Below are 24,130 nucleotides of genomic sequence, written 5' to 3'. Positions count from 1 at the left end.
AGCATCTATGGAGCGAAGGAAATAGGCAACGTTTCGGGCCGAAACCTTTCTTCAGACCCGAAATGTTGCCTATTTCCTTTGCTCCATAGATGCTGCTGCACCCGCTGAGTTTCTCCAGCATTTTTGTGTACCTTCGATTTTCCAGCATCTGCAGTTCCTTCTTAAACAGTTCTATGTTTGTGTTCACTTTGGCTGCAGTGACAGGCAAACAGCACAGAAGCAGGCATTTTTGGCCCATCAGATCTGTGCCAAATCCTACAGAAACCCCATTGTCCGTCATCTCCGACATCTCCTGCCAGATCCCAACACCCGCCCACATACCAGGGACAATCTGCAGCGGTCAATGAGCCCACCAACCAATGTGTTCTTGAGGTATGGGCTGGAAACCGGAGCACCAGGGAGAAAGTGATCCAGGAACCTGAACCAGCCCTTCAGCCCTTTAGTCATTGACCTATTCCTCTATTTCCGTACTCATTAGCTGGTAACACTGGGTGCCAAAGGATTACAGCCTTTGAAGTCCTGCTCGTTAAATGATAACCAACTACGTAAACTCACGTTGCAAGACGTCATATGATTGCAACCTCAACTCCACAACCCTTATATCCATGGTAACCTGACACTCCCTTGCTTATCAAGACTTGCTCTGTCTGAACATCTTCAAATACTCTGCTCTCACGGACCTTTGACGGAGATAGTGGCAAAGAGATAAAGTTTCACCTCATCTCTGTCTTAACTAGGCAGCTCCTTGTAGACTTGTTCTTGGAAATCAAATATTCAGGCTGTATACTGTCGCCCCCTGCATGACTCCCTTTACACCACTGACTGTGTGGTTGTGCGCAGCTCAGATGCTACCGATCAATTTGTCAATCACTCGTGATCTTGGTGAGTGGTGGAATAGATCGGAAGATCTGAATGGCTACCTCCTGCTCTCAAGTTGCAGTTTTTAAGTCTACTTGTGCCCTCTTCATCAGCTTATTTATCAACTAGTATTTTCATCCAAATCATCTAAACTGTGAAAATTGAGGCCTAGCACTGATCCCTGCAGCACACCATGTGTAACATGTGGCTAACCAGTGAGTGACCCATTTCTGCCCATCTCTATTCCCTGTCAACTATCCATCTACGCTAATACAGTGCCCTCCATAATGTTTGGGACGAAGACCCATCATTTATTTATTTGCCTCCACAATTGTACTCCACAATTTGAGATTTGTAATAGAATTTGATTATTGGGTATGTGTGTATATATACCTTCTCCGTGGATTGTCACCTTGTCGTGGTGGAGAAGTTTGTGTGGTCTTGAGATCCTGAGAGCGATGCTGTCTGGAGCTATGCTCCTGGTAGGGCCACCCATGGCGGTAAGGTCGAAGGTGAAGGTCCCTGACAAAGAGCAATCCAACCAAGACCTCAACGGTGGAACAGGCAGAGGATGATGGCTGACTTTAGTGGAGCGTCACAACGGCTGGGAAGGTGGATGAAGGCTGCAGCAGAAAAAGGTCCCGGTTCTCTTGGACTCCATGCCACTGGATCCTGACCCAGATCTGTCAAGGACCGTGTGGTGGCTGTCTGTGCACCAGTCTCCCCACGTTAAACAAATTCACACACAGGCGTCCTCCATATAGGAGACCAGTCATACTCGTTTCAAGCGACCGCCGTGATGATGATGATCATGATGGTATATATACACACTGAACTTTTTTTTTCTACCATTATGTACTATGTTTACATATTCTGTTGTGCTGCAGCAAGTAAGAATTTCATTGTTCTATCTGGGACATATGACAATAAAAACACTCTTGATTAGAAAAAATCAATGTGGTTAAGGTGCACATTGTCAGATTTTATTAAAGGGTATTTTTATACATTTTGGTTTCACCATGTAGAAATTACAGCTGTGTTTATACGCAGTCCCCCCATTTCAGGGCACCATAATGGCTGGGACACATGGCTTCACAGGTGTTTGTAATTGCACATGTGTGTTTAAATGCCTCCTTAATGCAGGTATAAGAGAGCCCTTAGCACCTAGTCTTTCCTCCAGTCTTTCCATCACCCTTTGAAACATTTAATCAACATGTGTCAATGAAAGTCAAAGAAGCCATTATGAGACAGAAACAGGAATAAAACTGTTAGAGACATCAGCCAAACCATAGGCTTACCAAAATCAACCGTTTGGAACATCATTAAGAAGAAAGAGAGCACTGGTGAGCTCACTAATCGCAAAGGGACTGGCAGGCCAAGGAAGACCTCCACAGCTGATGACAGAAGAACTCTTTCTATACTAAAGAAAAATCCCCAAACACCTGCCCGACAGATCAGAAACACTCTTCAGGTGTGGATTTGTCAGAAGATTTCATGAACAGAAGTACAGAGGCTACACTGCAAGATGCAAACACTGGTCAGCTACAAAAATAGGATGGCCAGGTTAGAGTTTGCCAAGAAGTACTTAAAAGAGCAACCACAGTTCTGGAAAAAGGTCTTATCGACAAATGAGAGGAAGATTAACTAATATCGGAGTAATGGCAAGAGCAAAGTATGGAGGAGAGAAGGAACTGCCCAAGATCCAAAGCATACCACCTCATCTGTGAAACACAGTGGTAAAGGGATCATGGGGTATGGAGAGAAGGCGGTTACGGGATACTGAGTTGGATGATCAGCCATGATCATATTGAATGGCGGTGCAGGCTCGAAGGGCCGAATGGCCTACTCCTGCACCTATTTTCTATGTTTCTGTCATACACGCAAGTACCATGATCATTCAGAACAGGTTCTTCCAATCAGTCGCTGCTATCGAGATAAAGATTCCCTGGTTTGGGGTCTAATTGTTGATGTTTCGTAAGGGTCAGCACTTTGGGGTCATGGGTGAATCGCATGTTAACATTTCAAATCAATGACGTTGCATTGCTAAAAAGTCCCAAGTGCGGGAGTAAAGGGCCTGTCCCACGAGCATGCGACCTGCATGCGGCAAGCGCGACCTAAAGGGCCGGTCCCACCAGCATGCGCCTGCATGCGGCAAACCAGAATGCGGCAAAGCGGGAGCCGCGCGGAGGTCGAGTGGGTGACATGGTGTTGAGGCGGCTGCGGGCCGGCAGGCCGTTGCCGCGCGGAATTTTTAAACAGGTCAGTTTTTCGGAGCCCTGCGCGATGTCAGGACCAGCTCCGCACAACTCCATATGGCTCCGGCAATCGAAGTGGGACCGGCCCCGCTAGGCCGTACGGCTCAAGCGACCACGTTAGGTCGTGCTTGCCGCATGCAGGAGCATGTTGGGGGGACCGGCCCTTTAGGTTGCGCTTGCCGCATGGAGTCGTATGCTCGTGGGACAGGCCCTTAACTCAGCGGGTCAGACAGTATCTCTGGAGTACATGGATGGGTGTCATTTTTGGTCAGGCACTTCAGACTGATTATGGTGGCAGGGTGGGTGTAGGGGTCTGTGGCAGGCTTTTCTCCAGAGATGCTGCCTGATACTGCTGAGTTACTCCAGCACTTTGTGTCTTTTTTAGTAAATTGGCAGCTGCAGTTCCATGCGTCTATATGTCTTTGCAAGCTCAGTCCCTCTTTCCATGAATGCTGTCCAACTAGCAGTGTCTGCTTATATTTTAAACATCTACCATCTGCAATATTTTACTTTGTATTAAAAATGCCAATGTTTGCCAAATTCTATACTTTTGCAAGGGCGGCACAATGGTAGAGTTGCTGCCTTACAGCACTGGAGACCCGTGTTCGATCCTGACTATGGGTGCTGCCTGTACTGAGTTTGTAGGTTCTCCCTGTGACCATGTGGGCTTTCTCCAGGTGCTCCGGTTTCTTCCCACACTCCAAAGTTGTACAGGTTTGTAGGTTAAGTGGCTTCGGTAAAAATGGTAAAATTGCCACTAGTGTGTTGGATAGTGTTATGCCCCTGTCCCACTTAGGAAACCTGAACGGAAACCTCTGGCGACTTTGCGTCCCACCCCAGGTTTTTGTGCGGTTCCCGGAGGTTGCAAGTGGTTACCGGAGGTTGCAGGTAGTGGAAGCAGGTAGGGAGACTGACTAAAACCTCCAGGAACCGCACGGAAACTTTGGGTGGGGCGCAAAGTCTCCAGAGGTTTCCGTTCAGGTTTCCTAAGTGGGACAGGGGCATAAGGATGTCAAAGGTTATGGGAAGAAGGCAGGGGAATGGGGTTGAGAAGGAAAGATAGATCAGCATGATAGGATGGCGGAGTAGACTTTATTGGCCGAATGGCCTTATTCTGCTCATAGAGTTTATAAACGTATGTACGAGGTTCTTGCTTGTCAGCGAGGACTTGGTGAGCCAAAGGCTCTGTTTCCGCGTTGTATCTCAAAAGTCTAAAGCCATTTGGTAATTGAACAGTGGGGGGATGTGAAATCACGCGATAAAGCCTCATCAAAGCATAGATCAATCAGATTGTTCTCATTTGCAGGTAGTTTTGGTTAGCTGCTGACTGTGCATCACTAATGAGGTCAGGAGGAAGCCACCAATTGATCTTCCTGTCACAGAGGATCTAGTGTGGTGGGACCAGGATATAAAGAGGGCCTGACTACCACAGGAAGCAGTACTCCTGCCTCACAGTCAGACAGCATGTGTAGGAAGGAACTGCAGATGCTAGTTTACACCGATGATAGACAACAAATGCTGCATTAGCACAGTGGGTCAGGCTTGTTGTCTTGTTGTACGTGCCCCCTTGGGCAAGAGTGACCATAATATGTTTGAGTTCTTCATTAGGATGGAGGGTGACATTGTTAATTCAGAAACAATGGTTCTGAACTTAAAGAAAGGTAACTTTGAGGGTATGAGACGTGAATTGGCCAAGATTGACTGGCAATTAATTCTAAAAGGGTTGACGGTGGATATGCAATGGAAGACATTTAAAGACTGCATGGATGAACTACAAAAATTGTTCATCCCAGTTTGGCAAAAGAATAAATCAGGGAAGATAGTACATCCATGGATAACAAGGGAAATCAGGGATAGAATCAAAGCGAAGGATGATGCGTACAAATTAGCCAGAAAAAGCAGCATACCAGAGGACTGGGAGAAATTCAGAGACCAGCAGAGGAGGACAAAGGGCTTAATTAGGACAGGAAAAATAGGTTATGAAAGAAAACTGGCAGGGAACATAAAAACTGACTGCAAAAGTTTTTATAGATATGTGAAAAGAAAGAGATTAGTTAAAACAAATGTAGGTCCCTTTGCAGTCGGAAACAGGTGAGTTGATCACGGGGAACAAGGATATGGTGGACCAATTGAATAACTACTTTGGTTCCGTCTTCACTAAGGAAGGCATAAATAATCTGCCGGATATAGCAGGGGACCGCGGGTCAAAGGAGTTGGAGGAATTGAGTGAAATCCAGGTTAGCCGGGAAGTGGTGTTGGGTAAATTGAATGGATTAAAGGCCGATAAATCCCCAGGGCCAGATAGGCTGCATCCCAGAGTACTTAGGGAAGTAGCTCCAGAAATAGTGGATGCATTAGTAATAATCTTTCAAAACTCTTTAGATTCTGGAGTAGTTCCTGAGGATTGGCGGGTAGCAAACGTAACCCCACTTTTTAAGAAGGGAGGGAGAGAGAAAACGGGGAATTACAGACCAGTTAGTCTAACATTGGTAGTGGGGAAACTGCTAGAGTCAGTTATTAAAGATGGGATAGCAGCACATTTGGAAAGTGGTGAAATCATTGGACAAAGTCAGCATGGATTTACGAAAGGTAAATCATGTCTGACAAATCTTATAGAATTTTTCGAGGATGTAACTAGTAGCGTGGATAGAGGAGAACCAGTGGATGTGGTGTATCTGGACTTCCAGAAGGCTTTCGACAAGGTCCCACATAAGAGATTAGTATACAAACTTAAAGCACATGGCATTGGGGGTTCAGTATTGATGTGGATAGAGAAGTGGCTGGCATACAGGAAGCAAAGAGTAGGAGTAAACGGGTCCTTTTCACAATGGCAGGCAGTGACTAGTGGGGTACCGCAAGGCTCAGTGCTGGGACCCCAGCTATTTACAATATATATTAATGATCTGGATGAGGGAATTGAAGGCAATATCTCCAAGTTTGCGGATGACACTAAGCTGGGGTGCAGTGTTAGCTGTGAGGAGGATGCTAGGAGACTGCAAGGTGACTTGGATAGGCCGGGTGAGTGGGCAAATGTTTGGCAGATGCAGTATAATGTGGATAAATGTGAGGTTATCCATTTTGGTGGCAAAAACAGGAAAGCAGACTATTATCTAAATGGTGGCCGACTAGGAAAAGGGGAGATGCAGCGAGACCTGGGTGTCATGGTACACCAGTCATTGAAAGTAGGCATGCAGGTGCAGCAGGCAGTGAAGAAACCGAATGGTATGTTAGCTTTCATAGCAAAAGGATTTGAGTATAGGAGCAGGGAGGTTCTACTGCAGTTGTACAGGGTCTTGGGGAGACCACACCTGGAGTATTGCGTGCAGTTCTGGTCTCCAAATCTGAGGAATGACATTATTGCCATAGAGAGAGTGCAGAGAAGGTTCACCAGACTGATTCCTGGGATGTCAGGACTGTCTTATGAAGAAAGACTGGATAGACTTGGTTTCTACTCTCTAGAATTTAGGAGATTGAGAGGGGATCTTATAGAAACTTACAAAATTCTTAAGGGGTTGGACAGGCTAGATGCAGGAAGATTGCTCCCGATGTTGGGGAAGTCCAGGACAAGGGGTCACAGCTTAAGGATAAGGGGGAAATCCTTTAAAACTGAGATGAGAAGAACTTTTTTCACACAGAGAGTGGTGAATCACTGGAACTCTCTGCCACAGAGGGTAGTCGAGGCCAGTTCATTGGCTATATTTAAGAGGGAGTTAGATGTGGCCCTTGTGGCTAAGGGGATCAGAGGGTATGGAGAGAAGGCAGGTACGGGATACTGAGTTGGATGATCAGCCATGATCATATTGAATGGCGGTGCAGGCTCGAAGGGCCAAATGGCCTACTCCTGCACCTAATTTCTATGTTTCTATGTTTCTATGGAGAAAAGGATCAGGTGACGTTTTGGGGCGAGACCCTTCTTCAGACTGAGACTGAAGTCTGAAAACTAAAACTGAAGACACTCAGTCTGAAGAAGGTTCACGACCTGAAACGTCATCAACTTATTTTCTCCAGAGATGCTGCCTGACCTACTGAGTTACTCCAGCATTTTGTATCTATCTTCAGCATTACTGTCATGTTGTTTTACAGATGCAGCATGGAAACAGGTCCTTTGGCTCCACACCTACCAACAATCAGTTCTATGTTATCCTACTTTCACATCCTACACACCAGGGGCAAATTATCAAAACCAATTAACCGACAAACCTACACATCTTCAGAATGTAGATGGAAACCAGAGCACCTGAAGGAAACCCACACAGTCCCAGGGAGAACGTGCAAACTCCACACAGACAGCACCCAAGGTCAGAATTGAACCCAGGTCTCTGGCACTGTGCGGCAGAAACCTTATCACCACTGTGCTGCCCTTTAGGACCAGGCTTCTTCTTCCTCTATCTGTTCACATTAACTGTTCTTTTATGAACAGGCACAATAGTGTTCCTTACTTAATGTACAGTGAATAAAACACAACGTGCTGGAGTAACTCAATGTCGGGCGGCATCTTTGGAGGAGATGGACAGGAAACATTTTGTATCCAGACCCTTCTTCAAGGCTGTCCATATTCTTCAGAGATGCTGTCTGACCTGCTGAGTTCCTCGAGCACAGTGTTTTACACAGGATTTCTGTACCTCCTTATGTCTTTAATGCATGGTGATGTCAGAATTATCAGCTAGAAATATTCCAGGACCATAGTGTGAATGTATGTGCTGGCTGGAATCCTGTCTATCACCAAGAGGAAGTAAATAGCAGGATAGACAAAGGAGAATCAGTGGATGTGGTTTACATGGATTTTCAGAAGGCCTTTGACAAGGTGCCGTACGTGAGGCTGCTAAAGAAGGTGAGAGCCCATGGTATCAGAGGGAAGATACTAGCATGGATAGCAGGTTGGCTGGATGGCAGGAGACAGAGAGTGCTCCAGAGTTACTCCAGCACTTTGTGCCTCTCTTCAGTATTAGTGAGTGCTGGTGCAGGATTCTCAAAGTTGAATCAGTAGTAAAGAAGGCGAATACAACACTAGCATTTATTTTGAGAGGGCTACAATACAAAGACAGATATAATGCTGAGGCTCGACAAAGCACCGCTCAGACCACATTTGGAGTATTGTGAGCAGTGTTGGCCCCCATATCTGAGGAAAGATGTGCTGGCTTTGGAGAAGATCCAGAGGAGGTTTACGAGAATGATCCCAGTAATGATTGCGTTAACGTATGATGAGCGTTTGAAGGCCCTGGGCCTGTACTCGCTGGAGTTTAAAAGGACGAGGGGGTCCTCATTGAAACGTACCGAATAGTAAAATGCTTGGATAGAGTGAATGTTTCCACTAGTGAGAGAGTCTAGGACCAGAGGCCATAGCCCCAGAATAAAAAGAACGTACCTTTTGAAAGATGAGAAGGAATTTCTTCAGTCAGAGGATGGTGAACCATGTACGTGTCCAAGTGCTGTTATTGTACCTAGTTCAACTACCCCCTCTGGCAGCTCTTCCATATACCCTCTAAACTGTGTGTGAAAAAGTTCCCCTCAGATTCCTATTAAATCTTTCCCCTTAAACCTATGTCCTCTGGTTCTTTATCCCCCTACTCTGGGTAAAAGATCCCGTGCATCTAGAACGAAGGGCCTGTCCTGTGCTGTATTGTTCCATGTTCTATGTTCTATCACTTTGTATCTATGAGCCTTGGCCCTGGGATAACTGGTCAATGGGAATAGTTGTTCTCTGTGAATTCTATCTGAATCTCTCACGATCCCATCCACCTCTTCCCAACCTTCTCTGCTCTGACAACTACAGCCCCAGTCCTCCAGTTGAACCCTGGAGCTGAAACCTTCTCCCACATCTCTGGGAATTTGACATCCTTCCGAACGTGTTTTGGTCAGAATAAGAAATAATGCTCCTTTTATGACCTAGCCAGGGTTTTAATCAAGTTCAGCATCATTTCCTTGTACATTGTACCTCTGTAAATCCCCTGATCCATCTGCTTTACTCCAAATCCATCAACTTGCACCTCCTCCTTCAAAGATTTATGGATGCAATAAGAGACTCCTTTGTTCCTTCAATCAATAGAGAACCACATCAATCAAAGCTGATATTATTTTCTTTTCTGCCAAAGTGCATCACTTTCCACATTGCTGTGACCGCAGAGCACGGTTCCCCAGCATTCTATTACTAACCTTCTCACATTTCATCCGCCTTCAGATTCGGTATTTGCAAAATTTGGAATTCCCATTTCACACCCCATCCAAGTCCAGTTTCTTCCCAGCAGTTATCAGACAACTGAACCCATCCTACCACAAAGAGAGCAGTCCTGCACTACCATCTACCTCCTTGATGACCCTTGGACTATCTAAGATCAGACTTTACTGGCTTTATCTTGCACTAAACGTTATTTCCTTTATCATGTTTCTGTACACTGATTGTACAGAATGGCTGTACAGAATTGTACAGAATCGATGGCTCGATTGTAATCATGTATTGTCTTTTTGCTGACTTGTCAGCACGCAACAAAAAGCTTTTCACTGTACCTCTGTACACGTGACAATAAATTAAAACAGAACTGATTAATAAATGTCGGAAAATGTGTTGCTACCAAGTGCTGAGCCATGGATCAAGAGTCAAGTCTGAAAAGCAAAGGGTCTTTTATTGTCATATGTATTCATATGTGGAACAATGACATTCTTACTTGCAGCAGCACAACTGATATGTAAATAGAGCACTCAGTAGACACCATAATACACAACAAAAAGAAGGTCAATATATCAAAACGAGCAAACACTATAGAGCAATGGCAAAATCAGAGCCCTATGTCCCTAGTGCAATCAAAGCGGTTTGTAGTTCGGAGTTTAGTTGGACTTTCTGGTGTTTAGTAGCCTGATGGTTAGATGGTTGGGGAGAACCTGCTCCTGAACGTGTTCAGGCAGCATAGAAACTGACCTCTCAGCTTGGGGTGTCCATGAAGTACTCATCTACACTAATCCTATTTTCCAGCACTCCACTTAGCTTCTCTTTGGCTATTCAAAAGCTTGTTTAAATACCTCATTAATGTTGTGAGAGTCTCTGCCAGCAACAACCTCTCAGGCAATGTCCCAGATTCCAAAAACACTCTCAATGAAAATATTATTCCATGGAATCTATCCATTCACTCTCCTTACAGTTGAAATTTCCTATCCCAGGCAAGATCCTCAGTTCACTTGTTCATGCAGTCATACCCTTCATATGGTGTGGTGACCAGAGCTGCATATAATATTCCATCTGCAGTCTAACCATTGGCGTATAAAGTTAAAGCAAGACTTCTCTGCTCTTAGTCAGAGGGTGGTTAAACTGTGGCATTCATTTCCACAGGCGGCTGTGGAGGCCAAGTCAATCGATAATTTTAAAGCGGAGATTGACAGATTCTTGATTTGAATGGGTGTCAGGGGTAATGGGGAGAAGGCAGGAGAATGGGGTTGAGAGAGAAAGCTAGATCAGCCATGATTGAATGGCAGCATAGACTTGATGGGTCGAATGGCCTAATTCTGCTCTTATAACATATGAACATGCATTTAAGCACCTGGATAATGAAGGCTAGCATATCTTCTTCACAGCCTTCTATACCGATGCTGCCATCTTCAGGGTCTATAGACTTGTGTCTCAGTGCCCCTTTGTTTCTCAATACTCCCTAGAACTCTCACATTTATGGCATATGCCCAACTTTTATTTGGTCCTCACACATAATTCTATCTGCCATGCTCCTGCCCAATATACCAACTGATCAAGATCATTCTGTAGCCTATGATTACCCTTTTTACATTCAACAACACTATTACTATTGTTACAAATGGTGCAAATTTACGAATCATACACTTGTGCTTGCAAATCAAAGTCAATAACATATGTAACTAAACGCATAGGTTCCGGCAGCAATCAGACTGAAATCATCTTTCTCCTAATTCGGCACCTTACACTCCCATCTATTCTTGTCCTTTTCCTTAAAACCTCAAAACTTACAGAATTGTTGCCCCATTTCTAAAATGTTGTCCCATTGACATTCCAACCACTTGCAACAGTGCTACTATATTCCCAAAAAGTAGATCTAGTACTGGTTGGACTCTCTACATATTAGTTTAATAAAGATCCCTTGAATACGTTTTTAAAATTCCGCCCCTTCCAAACCTTCCACACGAAGATGATCTCTGTTAATCTTGGGGTAAAAATATTTAAAAATATCCATTGACTTGACCTCCACAGCCTTCTCTGGCAAAATTCTGAAATTCCCTCCAAACAGCAGTGTGGGTGTATCCATGCCTCAAGGAATGCAACAGTTCAAGAAGGCAGCTCACCGCCACCTTCTCAATGACAACTAGAGATGTGCGATGAGATGCTGGTTCAACCTACGAAACCCACATCTCTTCAATGGATACATCAAAAACCTGACACTTCTCCAGCACCAGAACATGAAGTTTGTGAGAACACTGCATAGCTTGAGACATATTCCAGGTATCTCTTCCCTCTGCTTGAGGTCGCAGAGGCACAAGAGGTGGGCAGTGGTCGGGCGAAACAATGGTGTGGCCACGGAAAGTCAGCAGTCGTCCACAGCCTTTCGTAAGATGTTCTTTGTATGAAGGAACAGCACATGCTGGTTGAAACCGAAGATAGACACAAAATGCTGGAGTTACTCAGCAGGACAGGCAGCATCTCTGGAGAGAAGGAATGGGTGACGTTTCGGGTCAAGAACTTTCTTCAGACTGACGTCAGGGGGGAGATAGATAGATAGATAAGGAAGTGTGCAAGTGTGAAAACAGGGCAAAGGAAATGGTGATCAAGGAAAATATAGAGTAGATCATTGATAGCTGGGAGAAGGTAACAACAAAGCAAACAGAGATAAAATGTAGTCGGAGGCAGTAAGCCTGGTTGGAGATCTGGGAAGGGGGAGGGATGGAGAGAAAGGGAAAGCAGTGTTATTTGAAGTATGTTCTTTGACATAATGACACCTTAGTTTAGCTTTAGTTTTATTGATACTGCATGGAAGCAGACCGTTCAGCCCATAAAGTTTGTGCTGACAAATGATTACCCATACACTAGTTCTACCCTACACGCTGGGGACAATTTACAGAAGCCAATTAACATAAAAACCTGCACGTCTTTGGAAGATGGGCGCAAACCGGAGCCCCCAGAGAAGACCCATGCAGTCACAGGGAGAACATGCAAACTCCACACAGACAGCACCCATAGTCAGGATCGAATCCTGGTCTCTAACGCTGTAAGACAGCAACTCTACCACTGCATCACTGTACCACCTGGGGGATATTTGTTACACATGACAAGGGTTAATATAAAATATAGAACATAGCACAGCACAGGAATAGACCCAAAACCCAATTCATTTTCTCCAGAGGTGCTGCCTGACCTGTTGAGTTACTACAGCATTTTGTGTCTTTCACAAGAATAGGCCCTTGGGCCCACAATGCCTGTGCTGAACATAAACTAATCTATGCCTGCATATCATCTCCTCTGTCTGCATATTACCACCAGGTGGCGCGTTGACCTTGCCAACAGTCTGTCCTTTTTGTTTTTTTTTTGTTATTTTTAGTGTGTTTAAAAAGTATGTTTCAATGTTCTCTGGTTTGTTTTACGTGGGGGTGGGCAGAGGGGGCGTAGGGGGCGGGGGGGGGGGAAACTTTTTTTGCTACCTTGTCGGAGATGCGATTGTTTTCTGGATCGTATCTCCGGTCGCTCTGCAGCCTAACATCGTGGAGCTGGAGGCCTTGTGCGGGACTGGCTTTGAGCCCCACCGCAGGGAGTGGACTTACCATCGGAGCCGATTCCTTGCCTGAGATTGACGCTCCAACTGCGGCCTGCAGACATCAAGGGCTCGCAGCCTCGGGTTGAGACCGACGGGAAGCTCCAAAAGCCGCACGACGTTTGACTAGCCCCGGCCCGGGGTAGATCGCCTTGCACGGGGGAGGTGGGATTCCCTCCCCCCCCCACGATGCAGGAGCTTGATCGTCCCGACGAGGATGCCCGCCACCGGCTACGGTAGTAAGATCGTCCCGTCAACGGAAGGTTAGAGGCCTCTGACCGCTGGAGGACAAAGAGGGGAGAGATTGTACTTTTTTTCACCTTCCATCACTGTAAGGGATGTGGAGGAGTAACTGTGGTGGATGTTTATGTTAAAATGTATTTTGTGTGTTCTGTTGCTTTTTGTTGGTATGACTGTATGGCAAATCAAATTCCTCGTATGTTGCAAAACATACTTGGCTAATAAAATATGATTGTGATCATGATTATGATAATCCTTATCTCTCTATTCCTTGTAAATCCATGTGCCTATCTAAAAGCCTCAATGCATCTATCATATGTGTCTCCACTACCACTCTGGGCAGAGAGTTTCAGATACCTACCACTCTTTGTGTAGAAAACTTGCCTCCTTTAAACTTTACCTCTCTCACATTAAAGCTATGCCCTCCAGTCGTGTTCATTTATACCCTGGGACCTACGTTCTCCTCTCTCCCTCTCATAATTGTATATACTCCTCTCAGGTCTCCCTTCAGCCTTCAATGCATTGGAGAAAACAATACAAGTCTGTCCAACCTCTCCTTATACTAGCTATTATCCTCCAAGCCAGACATCATTCTGGTAAACCTCTCCTGCACTCTTTCCAACTCCTCCACACACTTCCGTTAATGGGATGACCAGAATTACACCCAATACTCATAATGCGGCCAGACCACAATTCTATAAAGATGCAACTTGACTTCCTGACTCTTATGCTTATGAAGGCCGACATTACAGTACACCTTCTTTAGCACTCTATCTACTTATGTTGCCACTTTCAGGGAGCTGTGGAGAGACCCCAAGATCCCCTCTGCACATGAATGCTGGTAAGGGTCATGCCATTAATTGTATACATTGCACTGATATTTAACCTCCCAAAGAGAACATCTCACACTTGTTTAGATTAAATTCCATTTGCAAAGTCTCTGCCCATGTTGTTTGAAATGAGTTGCGAGTGTAATTATCACACACCTAGTTCAACTTCACGGGTACAAGGTGGGAAGAGGAACAGAACCAAAGTCCTGTTTGCTGGAGCAGGACTCGGCAGGTTCAGCTTTAAGCTGGCTGCAGAACCATGAGTCTGCATTCAGGATGGGGGTCATGGTCAAGTAAAGGGAATTCATCACTCTGGACACTCCATGGACCCCCTGGACACTGTCTGCACTCCAGACACTGTCCATATTGGGACACAGTGCACTGGGGCGCCAAGCACTGGGACACTGTTCATACTCGGATGCTATGCACTGGGACATTGTCTACACTGGGGGACAGGGTCAAGGTCTGCACTGAACACTGTGCACTGGGGTACACACTGTCTGTCATAGGAACGGATCTGCACTGGGTCACGGTGCATTGGGGCACTGTCTGTGCTGGGACAGGGTATGTAATGAGACAGGGTCTGCATTGGGAAACTGTCCATACTGGGGCACTGTGCACTGGGACACTATCTATACTGGGTCAGAGTCTGTACTGGCACACTGTTTATACTGGGTCAGGGTCTGCACTGGGACTGGGTCTGCAATGAAACAGGATCTGCTCTGGGTCAGGGTCTGCACTGGGACTGGGTCTGCAATGAAACAGGATCTGCTCTGGAACAGGGTCTGCTCTGGGACAGAATCTGCTCTGGGGCAGGATCTGTTCTGGGACATGGTCTTCTGTGTGGAACTCCTTCAGTACTGCACCAGTGTATCCGACTACAGCTTTAAGCACAAATTCTGGTATTGGACCCATGGTATTTCAATTTACCAATAATCCTGTTTATCTGAACTGCAGGCAAGATTATGCAGCTGAAGAAACACCCTGCTGCTGATCCTGCAAAACCACCTCCCTGGACCTTGTAAAGGGTTAAATATTTACTAGTTTGCTGCAGGGAATTGACAACCTGGACATTAGGTGTAACAAGCACGCCTCCTCCGTGTTACTGAAATGCTTCTCATTCACTAGGCACTCGCCAACACTGATAATGAAGGGGAAGCACAATGAAGACTGATTCCCATCTGGAAATGAAGGTCATCATAACATTTACATTGCGTTACAAATTGCCTGGAATAACAAATAATTCTATTCTCTGTGAACATCAAAACTTCTCCCCCAAATATTTAGATGCAAATTTTCAGGACTTGCAACTTTTGTATTTGAATATTCTTAATTCGTGTTATCGTACTGATTCCAATTTGCTTTAGGCATTGGTATTGTTCCACAGTTAGTGTGAGACTTTGAGAGGGCAGGTCATGGGTGAAGATTCAGCGAAAATAACCTTCTCACTCTGGGATTACATTCTCTTCGCCGGGATGTTCCTGATCTCTGTTGCCATTGGGATATTTTTTGCATTTCGCGAACGAGGGAGGAAGAAGGTGGAGGAGTTTTTCACCGGGGGGAGGCAGATGTCAGCGCTGCCTGTGGGTCTCTCGCTCTCTGCCAGCTTCATGTCAGCGGTTCAGGTGCTCGGCGTTCCCGTGGAGGCATACAATTACGGGATCAAGTTCCTGCAGATGTGCCTGGGACAGACGCTGAATGCCATCCTCACTGCCTATCTCTTCCTGCCCATCCTCTACCGCTTGGGATTAACCAGCACCTATGAGGTAGGTCTTCCAGCCTCACCTGGAAACAGCAATTGTACCTTCACGTTTCTCTTGTCAAGATGTTTCTGAAATGTCATTTCTATTGACCATTGTCAGACCTTTAATGTGAAAAAGCTGCCTCTCATGTTCCTATTAAATCTTGCCCCTATCCCCTTTAACTTATGTTCTATGGATTTTCATTCCTCTTACTTTAAGTAAAAGTGTGCATTTACCCTATCTATTCCTCTCATGATCTCTTATACATCAATAGCAGATCACTTCTTATCCTCCTGCACTGTCCAGATCAGTGACTGTTTTCAATCGAACGTTGACATGGATGCTTTTTATCCATTTCTGAGAACATTGTCATTTCTTCTAACAATGCCACTGACCCTGGTGTACCCTGGTGTATCGATTAGCGTGGAACAGTACAGCACAGGAACAGGCCCTTCATCCTACAATGTCCATCCTGAAAATGATGCCGTTAATCTAATTTCCCTGCATATCCATCTGCCTATCTAAAAGCTTCTTAAACACCTTGTATCTGCCTCCACCACCCCCCTGAGCAGTGAGTTCCAGGCACCCATCATTTGGCCAAGATTTGGAGATGAAACCTCTTGTGCGGCTGCCAAATCCACGACTTTCCCACTTAGAAGGGACTTGCTTTTACGGAATATGTTAATACCCTCAGAATATCTTGCATTTTTCTGTTTTGAATGCATACTTGATTTTTTTTTCTCTGCCATCTCTGGGAATTGAGCATTAGTTTTGGGAGTCTGGTGTTGGGTGTATGAATGAAGTGGCCTACACAACACGGAGACAAATCCTCTGGTCCCTGTGGCTTGCTCCAGAGTCTTTGCTCTGCACAACGGCTTTGTTGCCCTCTCTATCTTCCCACTGTAAGCTCCATTCTTATCCTGCTGATCCCAATTCATTGTTGTCGCCCTCCCGCACCTCCCAATCCCTCCCTGAAGAAGTGCCCTCCACATTCTCCCCATTCTGCGAGGAAGTAGTCTCTCATGCTCTCCTGATTGGAATGATTTGTGACCATTCGCTAAGTGATTTGTGACTTAGGTTGACGGCCTCCAAACTAGTCTCAGGACATGAGCAGCAGAGAGGATTTTCTTTCTTTCTTTATTTGTTTATTTATTTATTTTTTATTAGAAGCAATGTACATACATCTCAATCTTGATATGCAACATAATGCATTTTGTGTACAGCTTCTTTTTAAAAAAAACTTTAACCAATAATAGAAAAAGAGAAAAGAGAAGGAAGAGAAGTATGAGGATAGTAGTGGAGTGTAGTCCGCAGTAGTTGCCGTTAAATGAATGATGATTGTTAAGTAAACTGCGTGCTTGAAAGTGAGAAAAAGAAAACAGAAAAAAATTAAATTAAAAATTAAAAAAAAACAAGGGCCCCAAAGAGAAGAGGGCCTTGAGAAAAGAAAATAAATAAGTAGAGAATCCAAAGAAGGTAGAGCTAAACAAAAAAGAAAGGGAATGTGCCTAATAAGCTAATTCATAACAATTCACACCCATCACCTAGTGCAGAGAGGATTTTCAAGTGACCTTCGATAAAGTCTTAAAATAAGGGCTGGTGGACAACATTAAAGCAAGCGGCATTGCGGCATTGCGGCAGACACTGAGAGTTGTTGACAGACAGGAATCTAGATGGAAACAAGTGGTAGACACAAAGTGCTGGAGTAACTCTGGGCAGGATCGTGAGAAGGATGCAAATAGGCTTCACAGCAAACCCAGACACGTGCATGCCTGATGCAGTGTGACGTTAATGAATGTGGAGTCATCCATTATGGTTGGAAAAACAGAACAGCAGACTTTTCGTTAAATGGTGAGACATTGGGAAATGTTCATGTACACAGGGACCTAGGTGTCCATGCACACCAAGCACTGAAGGAAGCGTGCAAATCAAGCCAAGACAAGGTACTGCAGGTGCAGATTTACAAAAGAAGCCACAGTGCTGGAGTAATTCAGCACTCAGTAATTCAGCGGGCCAGTCAACATTTCTGGAGAATTTGGATAGGTGATGTTTCGGGTCGGGGCCCTTCTTCAGAACTGCAAGAGATTCTCGGTACAGGAACAAGGATGTATGAGCATTTCTGGTTCCATTACTTTACAGCAAGGATGTGTTTACGCTGGAGAGGGAGTAGAAAGGATTCACAAGGATGTTGCCAGCACTGGAGAGCTTGAGTTATAAAGAGAAATGGGATAGGCTTTGGCAGTTACCTTCTGATCAGTACAGCACAAGAACAGGAACGTTGGCCATATCCCAACATTCCATGGATATCTTTGTGCCTCTCCATAACTCTCTTAAATGCCATCATTGTATTTGCCTCCACCACCACCCCCAGCAGCATCTTGCCGCCACTCGTCACCCTTGGTGTAAAATATTTCCCCTGCATCATTTCCTTTCAACCTTGCCCCTCTCACCTTAAAGCTATGCCCTCCAGTATTTGCCATTACCACCCTGGCATAAGGGTTCTGGCTGTCTGCCATATCTATGTCACTCATCGTTTTATATATTTCCATCAGATTTCTCTTGAAACTTCCAGTGTTCTAGAGAAAACAATACATGTCTGTCCAACCTCTACATGTAGCTAATCCCCACCTAATCTAGGCATCATTCTCGTAATCGCCTCTGCACCCTTTCCAAAGCTTCCAGGCACTTCCTGTAAAGGGGCGACCAGCACTGCTCCATGTACATATAAACAATACTCCATATGTGGCCTAACAAAAGTCCTATAAATACTCCACGCTCCGTACTATAGGGCTTCTTTAGCACTCTATCCATCTGCGTTGCCACTTTAAGGGAGTCATGGAATTGGAGCCAAAGATCCCGAAAACAGATTTATAAATTCATGAGGGACACAGGTGGGTGGTCAATCTTTCTCCCAGGGTAGGGTAGTGCAAATCTAGAGGGCTCTTGGAGGGAATTGTATGTCTGATCTGGATCGGGTCAGCACACAAAAACAATCTCGTAGTGTATTGGTGAGTTTCTCAAACGAAACGGTTTATTCAAGGCCTTAACACTATGCCCTGGGGGATACGCTAAGAGAAACAAAGTGCTCAACTGATTCCCCTTATTTACAGGCTTCTGATACTATGGGTACAATGGATTTAAACATTTTGAAATAATTAATCTGGCTCATCATTACCCGTTATTTAGTTTAGCTTGGTTTAGTTTAGTTTAAAGGAGTGTGGTATACAGTAGTTTAGTTTATTTTTGCCACATGTACCGAGGTACAGTGAATAGCTTTTTGTTGCGTGATATCCAGTCAATATAAAGACCATACGTGAGTACAATCAAGCCCACTGCAGTGTACAGATACAGGATAAAGGTTGTAACATTTAGTGCAATATAAAGTCCAATCAATATCTCCAGTGAAGTAGATGGGAGGTCAGGACTGCACTGTAACTGATGAGAGGACAGTTCAGTTCAGTTGCCTGATTGCAGCTGGGAAGTAAATGTCCCTTCCTATTCACTCTTGAAAGTGGCCTTTTCTTATCACAGTCACAGAGTCACATAGCACAGAATCTCACCAATAAATCAATTTGTTTGAGAAACTCACCAATGCGCTACGAGATTGATTTTGTGTGCTGACCCGATCCAGGTCAGACATACAATTCCCTCCGAGAGCCCTCTAGATTCAGACTACCTTACCCTGGGAGGAAGATTGACCGTCCACCTGTGTCCCTTCAGCTCAACTTGCCCACACCCACCAAGATGTCCCATCTACATTAGTTCCTGTCTAATACCATCAAAGTTGGCCTTGCTCCAATTCAGAATTTTAACTCATTGGCCCGCCCTGTCTTAATGCATAACTATTTTACGCTAATGGAACAGTGGTCACTGGTCCCACGGACACTTCTGTCACTTGCCCTTTCCTGAGAGTAGATCAAGCTTTGCTCTCTCCCTTGTAGGGCCTTCGACGTGTTGCCTGAGAAAACTTTAATTTCCTTGACACTTTCACGAGGCAAGAGTCAAGAGAGTCAAGAATGTTTTATTGTCATATGTCTCAGAACTATGAAATTCTTACTTGTTTCAAAGTAAACAAGTCATTTGAATTCATTTGACAAATTCCACCCTGTCTAAGCCCTTGGCTTTATGACAGCCCCAGTCTATATTGGGAAAGTTAACATCTCCTACAATGATAACCTTATTAGTCTTCAAGATGCCAGCAATCTCCTGGCATATTTTTTGTGCTTTTAATTCCCGTTGACTATTTGGAGGCCTATAGGACACTCCCAACAAGGTGATCATCCCCTTTTCATTTCACAGCTCCATCCATACATCCTCACTGGATGAACCATCAGTAATATCATCTCGTTCTACAGCTGTGACAGTAATGTCATGTGGTTCTGCAGCTCCTTAATCAATAAAGCAACACCTCCTCCTCATGGCACTACCTGTGTCTCTCCCGTAGAACCTGTACCCTGGGACATTAAGCTGCCAGTCCTGTATCTCAGCTAAACCTTCATAATGGCTACCACGTCCCAGTTGCACATGCCTATCCATACCTTTTACCCTCACCCATATACAGTACATCTCCCCTGTATCACCTGTACCCTGGAATATTAAGCTGCCAGTCCAGTCCCTCTCTTAGCCAGGTTTCTATGACAGCAACAACATGGAATGTGATTGAATAACTGAGCCAACATTTTTGCTGAGGAAGACTGAGAACTTGCTATATAAATGATGATATCTAGAATTTTTAGCTTGCTCCAGGTATTATGTACATGTATCCGACCCAATAATTTTTTTAAACAATTGGGGTGATGTTTTGAGAACCAAGCATAGGTTTTGAGAACCAACCATGTATTTTATGAAGGAGAATATATTTGTTTTTTCCTCTGACATCATGACATATTCAACACTGGTGAAAGAGCTAAGATTTATTTTAATACTGGAACACTCAATGCTGTTGAATAGTTGCAGCAGTGACTGCTGCCAAGAAACAAACATCCCAAATAAACCGCTGCATCTTTGAACAAATATCTTCTATGAACTGCTCTTTTGTTGTTTGAACAAAGAAGTACATGGCTCTGAGCTGAAAAATGTATGAACCCAAGGTTTGCACTGTGAATTAATTCTTAGGACAGATGTATATAGAACATAGACAGTACAGCACAAGCTCAAGCCCTTTGGCTCTCAATGTCTGTACGGATAATGATGCCAAAACAAACTCTTATCTACCTGCACGTGACTGATATCCCACCACTCCCTGCATATCCTGGTGTCAATCTGAAAGATTCTTCAATCCAGAAAAAACGAACTGCAGATGCTAGTTTACAAGAAAAAAAGAGAGATATAATGCTGGAGTAACTCAGCAGGTCAGGCAGCATCTCTGGAGAACATGGAATGGTGATGTTTCAGGTCGGGACCATTCTTCTCACTGGTTGTCTCAATCATTATCAGTCTGAAGAAGGGTCCCAATCCGAAACGTCACCTAGTCATATTCTCTCTAGAGATGCTGCCTGACCTGCAGAGTCGCTTAAATGCCGCCATTGTATTTGCCTGAACCGTCATCCTCAGCCACATGTTCCAGGCACTCACCACTCTCTGTGTAAAAAATTGCCCCACAAGTTTTAAACGTTATCCTTCTCCAGTGGCACAGCAGTAGAGTTGCTGCCTTACAGCACTTGCAGCGCCGGAGACCCGGGTTCAATCCTGACAACAGGTGCTATCTGTACGGAGTTTGAACGTGCGAGATATACAGGGTTGCAGTGTTTCGAATATCAGCTAACCAATGACGGCAGTTCTTTGACAAGTACGTAGTTCAGTGTAGGAGATTTTTTCAACGCGCATTCTGGACCCACTGTCGACATCTGAAATTACAGAAAATATCATATATGATTAACTTATTAGAACAATCTTATTATAAGATTAATTCATAAGAATATCATATAGGATTAACATAAGAACAATTTTGATTATAACTACATACCTGCTGTATGGATGACATATCATTTATATGCAAAAATTGTTTTCAGGGGTGGGGAGAGACATGTATATTGAAGACGCATTTTCCACTAATATGTCAATTTATCTTAAATGTAGAAGAGCTTATTAAAATCTTCTTACACTAGCATGCATGCCTTACAAGAAAAAAACAAAAAATATACAGCAGGTGCATAAATCCTTATAGGAGGTGGGGCAGGTTGACCGAGCAATTAGGGAAGCAAATAGGATGCAGGATATTAACAGAGACATTAATATAAAAGTAAAAAAGTGATGTCATATAATATAATACATTGTTGGGATCATAAAAATAGAATTGTATATGGTTATATGTTATATGTATATGGTTACAGTCATCACTAAATGAAGGCTTTAATGTGTGCTTCTCATGACATGTTGTTGTTCCCTTAGATATGGGAGCAGCACAAGTGCAACAGAGTCGAGATCAAAGATCATAGTCCCTTCTACGGTCTTTGGTCTAGATGTCAGCTGAATTTGTGTTGAGAGGCTGAAAGAAATTACATTATTTATCCGGCCCGATCTCTCCCACTTGATAACTCAGATAGTCGAGTCCTGGCAACGACTCAACTATCTGAGGAAGAAATCGGGCAGGCGAAATTATATTTTCACTATACGACAGAAAGTAATACATTTTTTCTCACCTTTCGTTTTTCTTGGGGAACCTGAGGACAGGTCGGGTGGCCTACATTGGGGATTTGAGCAGTGCGCTCCACGTATCGATGTGGGCGCCGCCATGACAGAAGCCGGTTGCGGGAATGTCGCTGAAGATTACCCATCAGCTACTACGGCTTTTTCGCTGGGTGGACCATCTTGCTCCGCTCTAAGGTCTTTGGTAGATAGTAGTTCAGGACTGCTCTCTAGTTGTGGTCAGATGGTTCAGTTGCCTGATAATAGCTGGGAAGAAACTGTCCCTGAATCAGGTGGTGTGCATTTTCCCACTTCTATAGCTTTTGCCCGATGAGAGAGAGGAGAGGAGGGAGTGGCCGGGGTGCAACTCGTCCTTGGTTATGCCAATGGCCTTGTAGTCAATGGAAGGGAGGCTGGTTCGTATGGTGGTCTGGGCAGCGTCTGCAATACTCGGCAATTTCTTGCTGTCTTGGATGGAGTTGTTCCCAAAGCATGTAGTGATGCATCCCGATAAAATGCTTTCTATGGCGCAAATATGCTACAGTGATAATATGCTCTCTACCGTGCACCTTGAGAAAAGATACTGTAAGCCATTGTCATATTGGTTCAGTGTACCTCCACCTGCAGATCTGTTTGTTCTGGTGTATAAATGTTTAATTATGTATTGTTCAGAATGTTTGAAATATTGTTCCTGGATAAACTGGTTTACTTTTACAGTATCTTGAGCTACGATTCAGCAGGGGACTACGACTGTGTGGGACATTGCAGTTCTTGGTCGCGACGGTAAGAATTTCAATGCAACTTTCTTTAAATCCAGTTTATTTTCAAGTAACTCCTAATGGCTCGAACAATGACAAGTAGCAATGTCTCTGACGGTCCAAGGGCAGTTAGGGATATGCGGGAAACACTCGTTTTAACTGCAGTGCTCACAACCTGTGAACAAATAAAACTTTACCCAAAGAGTAAATGGGGCGGCACGGTGGCACAGCGGCAGAGTTGCTGTCTAACAGTGGCAGAGACCCCGGTTCGATCCCGACTACGGGTGCTTGTCTGTACAGAGTTGTACGTTCTCCCTGTGATCTGCATGGGTTTTCTTCAGATCTCTGGTTTCCTCCCACACTCCAAAGACAGGTTTGGAGGTTAATTGGCTTGGTATCATTATAAATTGTCGCTAGTGTGTGATGGTGTGCGGGGATCACTGGGCGGTGCGGACCCAATGGGCCGAAGGGCCTGTTTCCACACTGTCTTCACGCAACGGTTCATTAAACCAGGTTTCAAATCCTCCTGATTCCAAATTCCCATTTCCAGCTGTGACAGCACAGGAATGGCGGGTGATGGAAGTCACAGGGTCGTACAGTTGTACAGCATTGAAACGGGCCCTTTGGCCCATCTTCTTTATGCTGGCTGCTGACATATTGAGCTATTCCAATTTGCCGGAATTTGGCCCATATCCCTTTAAGCCCTTCCAATCCATATATTTGCCCAAATGTTTTTTGAAAAGTCAAGAGTTTCCATTCAATGAGGCAAGGGGAGAGATGGATGGTGTTGGGTTGAATTGGCAGCACATTGCAGAGGTGATACTTGAAGCTTCCAGGAATAGAGTGAGATCAATAAGACAATGGCCAATCGATTAGGTTTCCATAGATCATAGTCTCCTTATAATCAGTGATTCATTGCTGTGATCTGTTGTGGTCCAGTACTCTCTGCCTTCATTGCCTTTGACCCGTTTATTTTTAAACATTGCAGGTCCTGTACACGGGGATTGTCATTTATGCTCCTGCGCTGATATTAAACCAAGGCAAGTGATATACCTTCTGTTT

The 24,130-nt window shown here is 44.6% G+C and overlaps 1 protein-coding gene across 1 annotated transcript in view; it reads left to right on the top strand.

The window, feature by feature from the left end:
• Positions 1 to 14,109: 14,109 nt before the first annotated feature.
• slc5a5 (solute carrier family 5 member 5) overlaps positions 14,110 to 24,130 on the top strand; it is a 33,999-nt gene continuing 23,978 nt past the window's right edge. Inside the window, exons 1-3 of the mRNA XM_055658681.1 lie at positions 14,110 to 15,707; positions 23,028 to 23,093; positions 24,057 to 24,108. Of these exons, the coding sequence (XP_055514656.1) occupies positions 15,357 to 15,707; positions 23,028 to 23,093; positions 24,057 to 24,108 (469 nt within the window). The 5' untranslated portion in view covers positions 14,110 to 15,356. The remainder of the gene's footprint in view (positions 15,708 to 23,027; positions 23,094 to 24,056; positions 24,109 to 24,130) is intronic.

This window comes from Leucoraja erinacea, chromosome 29, assembly GCF_028641065.1.
Source record: "Leucoraja erinacea ecotype New England chromosome 29, Leri_hhj_1, whole genome shotgun sequence".
In the NCBI taxonomy this organism is placed as follows: domain Eukaryota; kingdom Metazoa; phylum Chordata; class Chondrichthyes; order Rajiformes; family Rajidae; genus Leucoraja; species Leucoraja erinaceus.
The sequence above is the reverse complement of the archived record's forward strand: the minus strand, read 5'-3'. Positions and strand labels throughout refer to the sequence as shown.